At 30.4% G+C, this 18,183-nt stretch overlaps 2 protein-coding genes across 2 annotated transcripts; both read left to right on the forward strand.

Moving 5' to 3' along the window:
- The first annotated feature begins 320 nt into the window (after positions 1–320).
- Positions 321–9,892, forward strand: LOC113386789 (N-acylneuraminate-9-phosphatase-like). Its single transcript, XM_026624544.1, has 3 exons — positions 321–500; positions 6,833–7,315; positions 9,494–9,892. The coding sequence occupies exons 1-3, from the start codon at positions 393–395 to the stop codon at positions 9,776–9,778; spliced, it is 876 nt and encodes a 291-aa protein (XP_026480329.1). The 5' UTR covers positions 321–392; the 3' UTR covers positions 9,779–9,892.
- Positions 761–3,312, forward strand: LOC113386788 (neurochondrin homolog). Its single transcript, XM_026624543.1, has one exon. The coding sequence runs from the start codon at positions 1,126–1,128 to the stop codon at positions 3,310–3,312; it is 2,187 nt and encodes a 728-aa protein (XP_026480328.1). The 5' UTR covers positions 761–1,125.
- Positions 9,893–18,183: the final 8,291 nt, after the last annotated feature.

Genomic DNA, 18,183 nt, shown 5'->3' on the forward strand with positions numbered 1-18,183 from the left:
TGACAAAATTATAATAAATTTCAATAAATAAATTTATTAGATGGTTGAAATTGCACAGAAAAAACAAACCTCACCGTTATATATAGACAATTGTCCCGGGTCTGTCGCATGCGTTGTTCACCGTTGTAAGTGAAATAATTCTGCGATGTCGCATTTCAATAGTTCTTAAAATTATCAATTTCTATAAATATAGAAAATCTAATAAAATACAAATACAGATAATAGTTTGCGCAGAAAGTTCGCGCATTCTCGCAAGAAACTAGATAATTTTATTGTTTGGTTAGAATTAAGTATTGATCTTGGTCGATTCCGTTGCCGGAAAAGTTGCTAGCTTCCATAACCATTGCGGCTGAGTCCATTATCATTTGACAATAGTGCCCTGACACATAAAGATGGCAGCTTCGCGTGCTCAGAAACAAAATGCGATATCAGCATTGTTCTTCGACTTAGATAACACGTTGATACCGACAAGAAAAGCGGATACATTGGCTTGTATGAAGGTACGTAAAAATAACAATTTTGCATGATTATTTTTGTAAATTATTTTATAAGTTTGTCGCAGCAGTGCTCATGTCATTTTTGCCTCGTTGTTGGTTGAAACCGCGTTTTTCCAAATGAACCGTTTGATGGCGCTGTGCGTTTGACAGTTGTACAAAATGGCGGCAATGTGTTTTAATAAAATCTTTTAGCAAAACATAAAAAATACGTGAATAAGAAAACTTTGTTCATATATGTAGTAACAATCTACATTTTGTAATCGCGTTTTTGGTTTTTCTTCATTATTTCATTGTTTCCAAAAATATTGCTAGATGCCGCTTCGAGTTTAGCGATTGCTCAAAGATGTCGCAGGGTGTTTTGACAGTTCTCTTAAAATGGCTTCAACACGTTCTATTTTGGTGCCAAGTTTTAAAATAAACATGAAAACATTGATATTTCGTAGTGTTTGTGCACAGATGTAATATAGTTTATGCTGGAAAGTCGAAGTTTTAGTGACGCGTACATTTCCCAATATAGGCCGGATCGCTCTCTATCGTAAGTTATAAATAACCTAACTTTCATCTCTTAAACGCATTTAGTTACATACCGCTACGCTGGCTGGATTAATGTTTTAAGTGTTCATTAACCATGGCTGATTCAATATCTGAACCTGTTAAAAAATGTATCCTTATTTTACAAAGTGCAAAAACCGACACGGAAAAATTTGCCGCGTTATTTATGGTGACAAAGTTAGTGAAGGGTAAAGATTGTACAACAGTTGCTAAGAAGGCTCTCTTCGAAGCCATTGGATTCAAGTTTTTGAAGAAGTTATTACTAAGTGCCGATGTTCCCGAAGATTGTCCCCCACTTGTATATAAGAGTGTTGCTTTATCAATACTTACATGTTTTTGTCAAGATGAAGAACTCGCTACACATAAAGAAATGTTGGAAAACATTCCAGTTTTCTTGGATATAGTTCAAACAGCTGATGATGATGATTACGATGATAATCTGATTGTTGTTAGCGAAGCTTATAGTTGTCTTCAGAGCATAGCTTCATATGAACCTGGGCAGAAAGCATTGCTTGAAGGAGGCGCTATTGGTAAGATGTCTCAAATATATGCTCAACAAAGTTTTCAGACTGATGAAGCCCTGAATTTAATAGTTACATTGGTCAGTAAATTTGGCCCTTCAGCTTGGGATTTAGATCCTAAAAATTTTCATGCTTTATTAAATCGTATTTGCTTGGATTTTGAAACTGATCACACAGAGAGAAAATTTACTTTGTGTTCGATACTTGGAGCTCTATTATTTAATTGTAGACGTAGCATTGTTGGTCGAACGGCTGACACTGAAGTTTGGCCTGGCAGCTTGTTTAAAGGTTTAAGTGATATATTGGGCAGCCGCATTGGTAAAAACCAACGAGACCCAGCATTGAAACTTGCATCTGCTGTAATTGATGTTTTAGGTGTGGAATGGACATTGAGAAATGAAGAAAATCCCAAGCAATTCTTTCTGCTTCTCCTACAACTCAGTGCAATTGAAGTTCGTATGCAGATGGATGATAAAAGTTTAAAGCAAGCTTTGGCAAATGGTGATTTAATTTCAGCATGTTTTATAATCTTAGAACTTTCTGTAGCTTATATGGCCAATGATACTTTAGATTTGGAACAAAAGGAAAAGCAAACAATATACACAGCATTAAAAGGTGCCTTTTCAGCTGTAATATCAGTTTTAACTAAAGTATCAAATGATAAGAACAAAGATAAGTTACCTCCAAAAGAAAAATCCTTTGTTTGTGCCATGGTGCGTGTTTTAGCTGTTTGGCTAGCCACAGAAACTTCGGCCATGAGAACGGCTGTGTACGCTTTGTTACCATATATGCTTCAATTAGCTAATGACACATTTTATGCTGCAAGAACGCACAGGCTTAGTCAGGATAAAAATCAAACTGAATCTGATGCAGATGTTCTCCGAATGTTATTACCAGCTTTGTGTCACCTGGCAGTAGAAGATCGGGCAAGGGATATTTTGCTAGCAAATAAACAAGACGAAGTTCTTTATGAATGTATGGTGTATCATTGGTCAATCGCGCATTACAAAAAGCCACCTATACCAAAAGCTGATAGGTTGAAAGCTTTATCGCAACCTGAAGCGCCTTTGGATCCTCAATTACTTGCTGATATGAAAGATTCGAGAGCAGCACTGGTAAGCCTGTGCAACATTTTTATGAATATAACAGTATTGGAAGCAAAAACAGTTGAAGAAAGCGCTCTCTTTGGCACATTACTCAAGTTCATCTTCAGTAGTCTTCCTGAATTGCGTGGTACTCCTGAAAATTTAGTTCTTCAAGGTCACTTGGCTGTTCTTGGATTACTGCTTTTAAAAGCACAACATAAAAAATTGAAGAAAAATGATTTTTCCATATGCAGTTTTATCCAATCATCTATTAGATTTTTATGGGATGCTTACAATTTGGATGAAAGCAACGACCCATTTGCCTTAGTTGTTTCTTTAGCCTATAAAGAATACTGGATGGAATTAATGGAATTGTGGTTTTTAGGAATGCAAACAATGTCTTCTGTTTTACCTTTGGTCCCATGGATATCAGATTTTGCTGTTGAAAGTGGTTGGGCAGAGGGAATTGTAACAACACTTAAGAAAGTTCGTATTGGATCGTTACAGGCTGATGTCAAATCTGCATATGAAGATTTCTTATGCCATTTAGTGGATGCAAACAAAAATGTTATTGATGTACTTAAGAAAGCGGATGCTTTGAAAGTATGTAGAAATCACAGATTGATGGAGTTGGGAAAAAAATTATTTGGAGATTAAATTTTTTAATGCAAATAACAATATAAAAACTTAATTAGGTTATGAAAATATTTTTATATATATTTATAATATAAGTACTTTTTTTGACAATGTTTAATTGTTTTTGTTTTAAGGCTTAAAAGTTCAAAGCATATGAAATGTTGACAATATTTTTGTAATATTTGTAAAATAAATATTCATAAATATACTAAAATATTTATTAAAAAAAAATATATTAGTGAACTGATTTAAGGATTTTTTTTATTAGAAACTTCTTTCATCAAAAAAATTGTTTACTCCAGCATTAGTAGAAAGAAATCACAGTGCAATAATAGTAAGATGGGATGGGATTCATTTTGTTTTAAATTTTTTAATATATTTGCTTTTTTTATTATTAAGCTGTCTCCTGTAAATTTTATGGAAAATTTATCATTGTTTTTTTAAACATAAAAATTACCTAATCCTGCATTTTATCACATTTTGAATATTTTATCTTCTTTAATTTTTTTGTACTTATCCCTTTAGTATACTAAAGAGAGATAAATGCATAAATACTTGCTCAGATACGTTATTTTAAATTTTGATACTTTTTATCGAACCTATCTTCAATTTTCTTCGGGTTAAATGAGGTAAAAAATTTGTAAATCTAACCAACTAAATATAGGTTTAGATCATCTATACTATGCAACTAATGAATTTATCAATTATTTTGATAGTTTAAATATTTACTATATGCATTTGACAGGTTGAAATTATTGAATTATATTTGTCAATAGGTCGATTTATGAATTAAATGTATACAATTATTTTCTAGAATGAGAATTTTGTTTGTACAGTGAGGTCATTACATTTTTAAGATGTGTTTACGAGCAGTTATTTTTGATCATGATTTAATGATTCAACAGATTTGTTTAGCTATAAAATGAAATTTAAAATATTGGCAGATATCCAATATTCAATTATAAAAATGCTTGATCATTGTTTAATTCATCAATATATCCAATACCAAATTAAGCAACGATCAAGTTTAATATTAAATAATATTAATATTCATATATTACACTTAGTTACATTAATGTTGCAAATATGAATTTGATAATTGTATGTATAAGTTGTATGCTAGTCATTATGTATTTATTGTTAATAAAAAAATATTTGAAGCAATTATTCGCCGTTCATTTTTAATCAAATTTTTTAATTTAATTTTATATCAAAATCATTAATTCACAGATATATTCGAATTTATTCCACTTTACTGTGAATGTCGTAGTTCTCAAAGAATATCCTGTAATAAATTTTACAAGATCAACTGCAAACTAAAAATAACGTTTTTGGGGGTCATTAAACTCTGCACGAATCTTAATAAAAAATTTGATTTTCTGATTCAATCGAATATCAGTCTCAATAATATATTTAATTTTTTTACATTTTATACACTATTTAATTATTAACATGTTCATATTTAAGAATTACTTATATTACCTATTTTATTAATAATTATACTTTATTCTCTACATTTTTATATAGTTTATAGACCAGGAGGTTATAATTGTAGTGAATGAGATCGGTTTGCAATTTCTTTATAAAGTAATAGAAAATATTATTAATCTTAATCAAATAATCAAATTAAAGAAACTATTTACAACTAGTGGTACATGGCATCGTGCCATAAGGTAAATTGGTGGAACTTCCCGTACCGCAATTTAAAATTTTTAATTATTTTAATATTCGTAATTTTAAATTTTGAGAAAATAATTTTTGAAAACCATACATTTTTTTCAAAATTTTAAATTTGCTCTCTTATTTTTTTTAAATTTTAAGCTGTTTCAGAGACGAAATATCGAGGCGGTAAGCGCAGCGTCTCAATCTTTATCGAACATTGTTGTAAATATTTGTACTTATTATTAAAAACTCTATAAAATACCAAATAATTTGATGTGCATATGACTAATTATCATTTTTAACCGACAAATGTTTTAACTTTTTTATCGAATCTCTGAAACTGCTTCATATTGACGGGATGACGTGCTGATTAGTCTTTGGCAAATGCAGGTCTAACCGTTTCGAAGATACGGAGCAACTAGTGGGGCGCATGGCATCGTGCCTTGAGGCAAATTGCTTTCCGTACCAAAAATTGTTATTTTTTTTTTAAAAGATTAATATTTTTAAAAAAATTCTACTTCGAAAAATTAGATTTTTGAGAACCTATAAATTTGTGAAAAAAAAATTTCTTTATTTTGATATATTTTGGAAATTCTAAACTTTCTTTAAAGCAGTCGTACTGCTTTAACTGCATAGAAACGAAATGTCAAAGCGCGTAAGCGCCGCGTCGCCGTCTGATGGATGAACATTGGTACGGAACCCATAGGAATGTAAATAAAATTTATACTTATTGTTAAAATCTCTATAAAATATCTGATAATTTGATGTGCATATGTTTAATGATCATTTTTGACCGCCAAATGGCATCTTTTTTTTCCTTTTTTCACCAGATTTCCGAATTCGCTAGACCTGCCTTCATGAAGATTTGATTAATTTTTCATCTTGTCAATACAAGTAAAATGCTTTTTGATATATTCAAATCGGACGCTCCGTTCTCCTAAAAACTGAGTTACCGTTTCTGGCACTTTTTGCCCTGCATCTTCGAAACGGCTAGACCTGCTTATGCCAAAAACTAATCAGCACGTCTCCGTATCAACAGTAATCGAATGTTTTTTGAATAATTGAAATCGATTGAATTATGTTCTCGAAATCGTCGACGAAAATTTGTATCCGCACACACACACATACACATACACACACACATACATCCATTTTTTCTAAGGTATGCCAAAATGTTCAGAAACCTCTGAAACGTAAATATATATAAAAAATTTCATTTTAGATTTTTATAACTTACCCTACGCGAAGTTAAAAATAGTCAAAAAATGGCAATTAAGTTTTTGAGAAAATGGAGCGCCCGATTTTAATGATTCAAAAATCGTTCTACTTGTATTGATGGAGTGAAGAATTAATTTTATTTTTGGGAAGGCAGGCAGGCCTATTTAGGTAGGCAGGTAAAATCAAAACGTATGATCTATTTATACTTGTTTATCTATAGGCAGGTCCAACGGCTTCGGAGATCAAAAATTATTATAAGACATATGCACATCAAATTATCGTTTTTTTACAGAGATTTCAATAAGTACAAATTTTGTTCACATTTTCGTGGATTATGTGCCATGATTTATAATGTTTAATCAATAGAGACTGCGACTTAGCTATTACGTCTCTAAAACAGTTACGCAACGCGAGCGCTTTGAAAAAATAATCAAAATTTTCGAAAAATTTCAAAATTTCCTAAATAAAATCTAAAAAAATTTTAAATAAATTATGGTACGAAAAGCTCCAGTAATTTGCCTTAAGGCACGATGTCACGCACCATTAGTTTATTTATAGTCATAATGGTCTGTATGTATTATTTTCATGGATGAATGATTTTTTGTCATATACTACTCTACCTGGGACTATTTTCCTGATAATCTTGTTTATTATTCTCCAGATCGCCGAATTACTGCACGACGAGCACAACATATCTCGCGAGCAGGCGTCCCTAATTACCCAGAACTATGTGAAATCATTTCGTCTCTGCCCCGACAACCTCGAATGCGACCTAAACACGTGGCGCTGCCATCTTTGGTCTAAGAGTCTCACCGAACAATACAACCATTTAACGCAGAGAGTCTATTTAAAATGGTTGCAATTGAGATATTATTATCTTTCGATCGACGACAACGTCAGAAAGATGCTGATCAGCTTGCGCAAGCAGTATTTATTGGGCCTGATCACAAATGGCCCAAGTTCCGCCCAGTGGGAGAAAGTGGAGAGATTGAATCTGACAAGTTTATTCGATTGCATTATAGTTTCGGGTGATCTACCATGGGCGAAACCGGATCAGAAGATATTTTTGGAAGCATGCAAATATCTTGGCGTTGAGCCAAAACGGTGCGTGATGATTGGCGACAAATTGGAGACCGACATACAGGTAGGTGTTGGGTAGTTTTCTTGCATCCTAAGGTAATACTAATTTGTTGTCGAATGGATTTTTATGGTTCAGGGAGAGAAAACGCTATGATTATATTGTACAGAGTACAAAAAATATATTAATGATTTGGATTTATTTGATAAATACTTGTCTGCCTACATACAAATTAAAGAAATGTAATTGCCTTACCTTACCTATGAGGCTATAAAGAGATTTTTTACAGACTCTTTGAGTATATGGACAAAACTGACAAAAGGTTTTTCAAGCTTTTGCCAAAGAAAATGAGTCTCTGTGTAATTCTTGTTTTTGCAATCTATATTTCGAAAACCATTTGGGACGCCCGTGTGCAATTTTAATTTAAGGGGATATTCTAGTATAGAGCGATGAATTTTAGGTCATTTTTAAAGTGTAAAAGAAAGCAATGAATGTTTTTACTATCCATTGTTTTACCACTTGTTTATTAATATTATTAAAATACAAAACCAAAATTAAAAAATAGAAAAGTTGAAAATTGTAAAAACTGGCAGCTGATGAAGTGGGTGGTCTCAAAAAATTGGCACCTCAGTCTTGACATGATTTCAGCCCTCCTAGCCATCGGAAATGCAAAAAATAAAAAGATTATTAATCTACAATGATGTCGCAATCGCCCGAACTAGCGATGAGTAAAAAGAATTTTTTTTTACAAATTGGCGACTGTTTTAAAAAAAAGTGTTTTTTTTTACTGTGTTTTGAGTTTCTTAAATTTTTTAAAAATAGTAAAAATTGGAATTTGGGGATAATCCTAGTTCGGGCTATTGATAGGTCTATAAACAAGACTCTCTGAATATTTCAAGTGAATCGGTCGAGTAGAGCTCGAGAAATCGTGTCAACAGTACTGAAAAAGTCTGTTCTGAGAAAAACGCATTTAAAGTTTTGCGTGAAGCCAAACCAGTATGGAGACCGAGTCAGTAAAATGCCTATATCTCCGAAAATAATTCAAATTTTCAAAAACCTTCTCGTACCCATATTCTTAGATAATTAAACTTTGAAAATATGAAATAAAAAAAACGATTTTTTTGAATTTCTACACTAGAATACCCCCTTAAAATTAACTGCAGGTTATACATCTGAAGATTTAAGTTATTCTGTTAAGCAATATATTTTTTAATAAAATAAAACATACAATACGTAAATAAATAACTAGTTTGATAGTTATAATTAGGCAAACGCTAATAATATTGGCAAGTTAAACGGCTAGATTTAATTTTAATATAATAATTTAATTTGCGGCATTATCAAAATTACATTTGCGTTATTACCAATAATTTAACGGCAACTATTTTATAATAACTTTTTTTAATATTTGTGATTTAAAAAAGCAAATAAGAATGGAATAATCAAACCAGGTTGATTATAAAACATAACCGATTATTTTATTTGATCTGTTTTCCTTTCCCTTGAAATGTAATGTGTTAACATTTAAATATGTACCATGTTAATGCAATATCTTGTTCCAGGAAAAAATTAAGGACAATCTATTGTTCTAGTATTCTGAAATCGCACTGGTAACAAATACCTCTTGCGAGGTGTTGTACATTTTTGAATATCATATTAGATTTTGATTTATTATTTTTATTTGTAGTATTTTAGTTGAAAAGGCCTGCGCCCTTTTTCTTTTCATTGCAAAAGTTTCGTACATTTTTTATTCTTACTTTTAATGAAGCTGAGACAAAGCAAAACTTTTTCGATATGTTTATAGAAAAGGTCTAACACTCCGAAAAGACTAATAGGTATTATGAAAATTTTATTATTTTTTTAAACGCTTGATCGACGTACGTGATTTATTGTAATAAATCGTGATTAATATTCACACATCGCTTATGGTTTTGAGGATGGGCCAATAAAACTTGATTATTTCGCAAACTATGGTCAAACCGTATGGGAAGTGATCAGAAAACGAGGCGTTTTCTATCTTATAATATTTTTATTTTAACGCAAGGACGCCTAAACGTTGAAAGTTTTGCTTCTCTGATAATTATTTTCATTTTGCCACTACACATTTATGAAGCACACTATGTATGCGCAAAATGTGAATTCAGTGCTAAAGTTAATCCATCGATCATGCTAATTTTCACCATTATTTATAATTTATAATGTTATTAAAAAAATCTAAACGAAGTGCAAAAATTAAAATCTTAGGGCGGTATTGAAGCAGAACTTGGATTAACCATCTGGCTACCATTAGACAAGAATTGCGTTGTTGAGCACGAGTCTATTCAGCCAGATTTTACAATATCGAACATCTTAGAACTTCCTCAAATTTTACCACCTGCTGGATTGAAATCTGCGGCTTACAGGTCGAGGGCAGTTGGAAACCATCAGCTTCAGAATGGTGATAAGTCACTGAATTACTTGCAGAATCGTAGAATGTTGTCTATGCCTGAATTCGAAGATTGCAATAGCAATAGCTCAGATGGAAGTTGATGCCACTTGCTGAAACGGTTTGGAGATCATTTCTTTGTTTTTGACCAACGTCTGTTGAAATAAGAATTCTAATTGAAAACTACCAAAGCATGCTGTAGATTCATGTTTCTAAACGATGAGTGATGCATGAATAAGATTCATCGTTTATTTAGAGTTAGATAATTGGTTCATTATATTTGTGCTCTGGTTTATGCATATAATTGACAATGGTGTCAAAATTGTGACATCGATATGTTTCCTTCTTCATTTTTTGTCAAATCTGGCGCTGTTGTAGTATTATATTTTAATATACAGGGTGTACCGGTTTTTGAGAATTAAGACTTTTGTTAATTATGTATACTTAATACATATTTTGAAAGTTGGTCTACTTTAAGAGCCTTTCCTTTAAAAAATGTACTAAGGTATAGTGGGAAGTTCTATATCATCTTATATCCCTTATTTTTAGATTTTTATTATTTTACTTTATTTTTTTTATTATGAAAGTGTTTTAACATTTTACAATACTGATAAAATGAATCAAATTTTGATGATATTTTCCAACATACTTTAATACATTTTTTTTTCAAATGAAAGCCTCTCAAAGAAGAAAATTTTGAGTTTATTGAACAAAAGTTAATTTGTTATTTTGTTAAACAAAAAGTCTTAATTCTTACAAACTTAAAGCAATTATGCTATTATTTTTTACCATGGTCCTAGCAATGTAAATTCCATTACCGATCCAAGGTTTAGATAAACAAAATTAATAAAAATTAACCACAATAATCAACAAATGGTCACAGTTTCACCAAAGCTATAGGTTGCACTTAAAAGATCATAGTTTTAATGGATTTTTTTTTCTAAAAATTCTCATGGTAGTTGTGATCAATCCTGGGATACCCTGTATATTTAACGTTAAATATATTTCCCTTATTAAATTTTAACTTTCTAAAAATAACATAAATGATAATTTGACAGTATTTTGCACTAAATTTTATAACATTTCATATTGAATTACTGTTTAGTGATCGATATTGAATCTATAGCATGCATTAGTAGAAAGTTCTAAAGAACTTTTCACACGAATCTGTGTGATAGTCCCTATGTCATGTACAAACACATTGTTTCGCTTCGATGTACAATTGTTATATTCATATTTGTCAGTCGTAGATATAGTTATGTTTATATTAAAGTACTGTTAAACACTATTTGTGGCGCAGTGATATTATTTAATAGGCAGTCATACAAATAGGCTAGAAATTTGTGACAAATCTGTAATTACTCGACAAATTTTTAACATTTGGTTATCAGTCGCAATAAATTTACTTTTTACATTTTATAGAAACTGGTGGTTATATTTAGTAATTTTAGGATTTTAAACATGATTATATATGACAAATTATATTAGTAACTATAGATGTTATTATTTCACAAAAACACCAGTAATGTTATGTGATCCCAAATGTTGTTCCGGGCTGTTTATAAAAGATTTTCAATTTTGTTTTTAAAATGTACCCTGTTATTATATAGGAATGTTATGAAACTATAGTTTATATGAATCTCTTTGAAATGCTTCCTTTGAGACTAGGTCGTGAGTTCAAATTTTGAATGACAGTGAGGATTTAGTATAGATTTAAAAAGAACTGAATTTTTGAGAAACAAATAGTTACCTACGTTTGAAATATATTTTTGACCGATATTATTTTTCTGTTATTTCATATAAGTCAAAGATATATTTTATAATATTTTTTATAAGGCTATTATTTTGGTGTGGAAAGTTACAAATTATTTTAGGTGTATGGGTGAAACTTTACGGGTGACTCTTGTCAGATTCATACATTCATTATATTCCTTTATATAAAAAAGTCCACTTAGATATATCTATATTTTCATGCGATTTCACAAATAAATGATGAGCAAATTTAATAAGCAGTGATATAATATGTACCTTTATATTAAGATATGAATCCATAATACAAGTAATCTATTCAGTTGGTATAATTAGGAGTATTTTAGATTTTAATATGATTTGTTTTATTTAGCATTAACAAATAAGTTTGAATATTTGCAATGGGTGATTTATTATTTCTAAATCTATTCATGCAAATATGTGAATTTAGTTTGTTTTAACCCTTTCCACTCGCGAATTGCGTGATTTATATGTATTTCGTCACCGGAGTGGCGGCGAAATGCGTATAAATCCGAGTGGAAAGGGTTAATGGATATGTTGTTTGATTTTCTTCAATAATTTATTTTAGTTGCAGATTTTTGATACGTCTGTGATAAAAATATGCAATGTGGGTTGACGCGTAGTAGAGTGTGAATGTAAAACTTTGTACTTTGACGCATATTTGACGACATGCTATTTCATAGCTTAGCAGCTGATGGTTACATTAATATATAATTCTATATTAATTTTCAATTCTATGAATTCGTATTATATTGCCTATGTTTAAATGAATTTGTGCGACATTAATTTCAAATAATGCGTTTTTATTCACGTAAGAGGTGTTCTCAAAGTACACGCAACTTTTAAATTTTTCGAGTCTGGAGAGTTTGATTGTCAATTTTTTTGTTGTATTTGTATACATGCTTCTAAAGTTTTATAAAATTTAATCTAATTTCATCTAATTTAATTCATCTACTGTTTACTTAGTCTATGGTAGTCGCTGAGTTTCGACGTGTTTTTATGGGTGGGAGATTTGTGCTTTTGGAAGTAAAATGCCGACCTTTCATGGGTTTCTTTAACTTTTGGAACAGAACAAAGTCACACAAAGCCATATCTGGGAAATATGGAGATTTAGAGGCATGACTGCGGAATTGTTTTTGATCAAAAAATAGAAACAAGCGATGACAAGTGTGCAGGTGCGTGAACAATTTTGATGCCACTCATTTTATGCCCAAAACATTTGAAAAAATGTTATGAAAAGACCCAATTAATATGTTTACTTTATCAGCAACTTCTCTAATTGTGATTCGACGATAGTTCATAATCCTTTTTTTTTTTTTCAGTTTTTTAACTGCTTTGACATGCTGGTGTCACACACTTGTTTTTATTGTAACTGGGCTTGCTTATTGTAACATTTCACATACATTGTTACACATTTTTATTTTTATCTTTTTTCATTTTTACAATTAATTTAATACAAATTCTTTGACTCTTCAATTCTTCCAATTAGCAAAAACCGCCGAGCCATAAAAGCATCTCGAACCTTAGCGACTATGACAAACAAAGTAAATAGTGAATATATCTGAAAATTTCATCAAACTTTAGGAGCATGAATTCCAACGCAATAAAAAAATGACAACAAGACTATTCACAAGCGAGCGATTCAAAAATTCCGGGTATTTTTGAACACACCTCGTACGCACCAAAATACCATTATTCATACTGATTCTTATAGTTGAATTACTTGACTTGTGAATTACTGAATTTGTGAATTACTGATTAAAACAGACAAGTACCTTAATCAATAAGTCATTTTGCTTCCATCATAATAGGTGTATATTTAGGTCATGCTTACAATTATTGAGATCAAAACACAATATGACTATGAGTCATTTTTATGTAATTCTGAATTATTCCGGCATGTTTATTCGATTCAGTGCGATTTTCTAAAACGTATTTGTTAAAATTAATTACATTCAATAAAGTTTTGTTTGAGAAATTAGTGCATTGAGTTAGTCTTATTAGTCAAAAATGTGATGTTTCTTGATTATTTTTGTAACAAATAATTATATTTTATTCGCAAAACTTAAGACAACTTTGCAATGGTACTAGAAAGTATAAATACTTTACAATTTTTATGCGAATATCTTTTGTTCAACAACAGTTCATAAAAGTTGTAAGAGATACTCGTTAGAGTAAGCTACAATATAGTAAATTTTATTCTACGACGTTCATAAAATGTTTGCCATCAGCTCAGCTACCTTATTAATGTGCAGTGAAAGTGATGCAAGACTACAAGTTCGCGTAAACAAAATTGATGCCAAATTTATCGACAAAACAACTTGTTTGTCAGGTGTGGAATGATTGCTCAATTTTGAGAACACGTTAAATATCGTAAAATATTTCTGTAACTAAATAAATATAAGAAAATCACTCAATAGAAAGATTTTACATCCTTTAAACTGTTTTGTAGTACAATAGATGCATAAAAAAATTTATGTATATTATATTATTATCTGTGCAACTTTAGATTAATTTATGTTTACTTCTAATGTAAAATTTAGTTTAGTGTGAACAATTTTATTCGTTATGACTTCAGCTCTTTTTCATATGAAGTATTTTGTATCTTATGCGAATTAGGGGCCAATTTTTCTGTCAATCAGACGTTGCTTTCTTCATATACATTAGCAGTAAAAAAATGCTATGTATTTGCTGTGCGATCAGGTGTTTCACACATAAAAACGAACTTCACGTATGTTTTATCACGACACATCAGAAAGATGTACTTCTGATTTTGCGTTTTTTAGGTTTTGGTTTTATATCTAAAACACCTGATCGCTCTGCAAATACAAAGCAATTTGTCAGTTTTTACTGCGAATGAATATGAAGAAAGCAGCATAACAAAGCGTTGCCATAACAACGGTCTATTTTACTGGAGAATTCACCCCTTAATGGCACTTTTATATTATTTTCGTTGTTCATAATTTAAAAATCTGAAGCCCTTCATCAATGTTTCGTGTAATACTATCAATATGATGTACAAATGTTAAATGTTTATTAAAATATTTCAAATATCGTGTAATATATGCGCAAATAATATATAATCACTATATTGATAAAGATATTATTTTGGCCGAACTGATGAATTTTGTAAAATGTGTATTTGTGATGAAATGCAAGCAAGGCTTGTTCTATTGTATGGAAGAGCTATTGCATTTGTTTAAGCGTATTAATAAGAATTTTCATTACTTATAAATGCCAAAATAATCAATCAACACTCGAGAATTTTGCATGGTTTATGATATAGTTTGAATTCGGTTATTATAAAAAACCAGTAAAATCATTTTCATCAGTTACGTGGTTCGAAAATTGTATAAATCTCATTTATGATTATCGTAAGATTGTCTTGATTTCCACACTCATTCACAATTTGGGAGTAATCATGAAATCAAACTTTAGTTAATATAATGTTATCTGAAGATATTGATTTCGTGCGATCAACATTTTCGAAATGTAGCGCCCATAATGTAAATAAGATGAATTTCTACAAATTTACGTAAAATATCTGGTAACATAAAACTCAAATGTTTGACCCAACGTATTTTTCATCGAGAGTTTAAAATAAGCTATACAACTTAACTGTTTTCACTCGTATGCCGCCGAATCTCGGAATTCGCGAGTGGAAATGGTTAAAATTATTAATATGCATCAGTATGCTTTTTGCGATTGTCGAGGCCAAAATGATTATAAGAGGGCGTCCATTAATCACGTGATCGATTTTTAAGGATTTTTAGACCCCTAATACATGGTGATATTTAAAATCAAAACTACTCCCCCATCCAAAATTACGTGTATTTTTGGCACCTAAAAATCGTAAAATTAAAAAAAAAATGTTGGTATTTTTTAAATTCATTTAAAGAATAAATACACGTAATTTCTTACTAGACCCCTGCGCTTTCCCCCACGTGATATTTTGTCAAAATCCTCCTCAACCTCCCCTTTCAAGCCTCACGTGATTAATGGACGTCCCCTAAATTATTCTACAATTTGACCAGTGTCAAAATTATTGAATAAAGCTTTAATGTAATTTTGTAAGGTTTTTCTATTTTCAATCTAATAAGTCGCAAAGTGATACTTTTTTTACATACATATCTAGAAATAAATTTTCCTATAAAAATTTATAAAAAGATTCATATTATATATGTACTTCTCTTTGTAAATATAAAGAATATTTATTTATAATTTTTCAAAATAAGATTTAAACGGTATTTTATTAACAAGGCTCATGTAGCAACAGAAAAGTAAAATTGTAACAATAAAAGTTTACATTGTTCCATGTAAAGAACAATATTCGTTATTTTTCTTGAACAACACAATTGATTTAAAAGTCAACCATTCCAAATCAATACATTTGCTTGCAATTTAACAAAAATTGTACATACGCGCCTTTAATAAAATACCTCATCCAAAATACCTCTGAATTGATTATTTTTGTATTTCATTTCTTAGATCATATCAATTTAACGATACTCTATTATCAATCTATAGTTAGATTCGATATTTATCTGCATCTTTTGTATATTATTTTTCTACAAAGTATTATAAATGGAAACTATTCAACAGATGTTTATTAGTCTATGCAATATATGATCTTGAATGTGATTTAGAAAGAGTATATAGAAAATAGACTCGTGTTAGAACAAATGAATGAAGTCAATATATAGTCTTTAATGGTAGAGCGAATATGTAATATTTTGAGCAAGAAATAAAAGGAAATATTTTATTCTAGTTTTATTTTTTCAATTACTGAATCGTTTATAATATATTTATTAATTTGTTCTTTGTTAATAATCATGATTTTAGGAAGATATCCAGATGCATCTATTATATCACAGAAATATGGGATATAGTGATTTCTGAAGCTCAGTGTTTTTTGTATGTCACTGGTTAATGTTTCTTAGAATTTTCTAAGAGAATATGGGAACCCTCGGTCAAATGTTTTCCAGGCCAAAATTTAATTGAATTTAACAGAGATGATATTTTTTATATTATCCCTTTTATTTACAACTATCCAGTAAAGGACATTCAATAAATTTGATGATTTACAATAGTCGGCCGAAAAAGGACATTGATACTACAAGGGCATGTTGGAAAAATAACAACTCAGTCGTTCTTTTTCCATTTGATATAAAATTCACAATATTTTACAGAGATGATATAACGAATTTTAGTTAAATATATTGGTTTCAGTACCCCAGCGCGAGTTGAAAGTCGGTTTTTGCATATCTTTTAACAAAACCCGTGCGATCGGTGAGAAGATTATCGGATAAAATAATTATGTTATATTATCGGCCCCTTTGTTCTTTGATCACATAAGTTCAATCATTACTTTCAATCGACCGTTTTACACAATATCAACATCAAAATAAATCTAACTCCAAATGGATCAAACGTCAGTGTTCGCAGTAAATTTCTGCCCTTATGATAACATTCTTTAACATTTTACCATTTGGAGGTTAGGTTTTAGAAGTTGATATAATGCAAAACTCTCAATTGAGCAGAAAAGTTTCATAGTTTGTGACTACTAACTCATGCTATTGGTCTACAAATGAGACCGGTAAACATAACCATACCTGATTTAACCATTACATTAGTTAACCACTTTTAAAAACTGTCTGGTTTAAAAATTTTATGCCCAACAATTACATATTGTTGGGTTTTAAATAGGTTTGAAAATATTTGGAAAACAAATTTATATGATATTAATTTCTCATGAATTTTCAACTAAATTGTTTTTGTCTTTTCAACAGCAAAATAAACATTCGACGACACTCAAAGATAAAAGAGGTCTAAACTCATACATGTTATTTATTAACAGGAGATTTAGGAATAGAGCAACAATATAGGTAAGTTTTTTTCAAAATATCTCTCAATTTGCGATTTGATTTTAACTGGGTTATGTTAACATAACATTATACATAACATAACATAATTATGATGTAATTCATGGTTTTTAAGTAATTCGAGAACGCTGATTCCGAAAAAAAGTAACAGCTATAGAACTTTTCTAGCAACTCTATTTTTTTAGATACACCAATGTGCTAGTTTTACCTCAAATTACAATAAAGAATAACACATATTTGATATTATTCGTCAAAAGTAATTTTATATGATTTTTGAACGTGACAAAGCCTGACTCTCTCATCGTTAGCTCTTTTCTTGATATCGCTCCTCCATCGTCCTGATGTCTTATTGGATTCTCTCACTTCTCACCAACATCTTCAAGAGTGCGGGTAATGAATTTTGATGATAATGTTACATCCTGAATCTTCTAAATGCATAGATTGCTTTCGATAAGCTCACTGAAGTTACTGAATTTTTGTTCACCAGAAAATTTGTTACGACCAAAACGATTGGCACTCTGGTTTTCTTCTCGATTTATCCGTAAATTTAGCGCAATTGTAGATTTTTTATGAGTTGCATAATTTGGGTATCATCGAATATATCAGCTTTTAATTCTTCCTGTCTTTTCTTTTAACATTGATCTTTCAATCCATTACATGGTAGCAGAAGATGTTGATGTTCTAGGTTGTTAGCACGAATAAGGGTAGTTGATCTTACGATCATTGGGGTCGTGGGGGTATGACCATTTGCTTTTATTGTTTGAATTTATTCAATTAATATTTTATTATGCAGAAGAATAGTCGTGGTGATTCTGAGTTTTTTTTACATTAATGTAAATATACTACGCAATTTGACA

This window comes from Ctenocephalides felis, unplaced genomic scaffold (genome assembly GCF_003426905.1).
Source record: "Ctenocephalides felis isolate EL2017-DRISC unplaced genomic scaffold, ASM342690v1 CF-g0.4_SCAFFOLD_03571, whole genome shotgun sequence".
Taxonomy (NCBI): domain Eukaryota; kingdom Metazoa; phylum Arthropoda; class Insecta; order Siphonaptera; family Pulicidae; genus Ctenocephalides; species Ctenocephalides felis.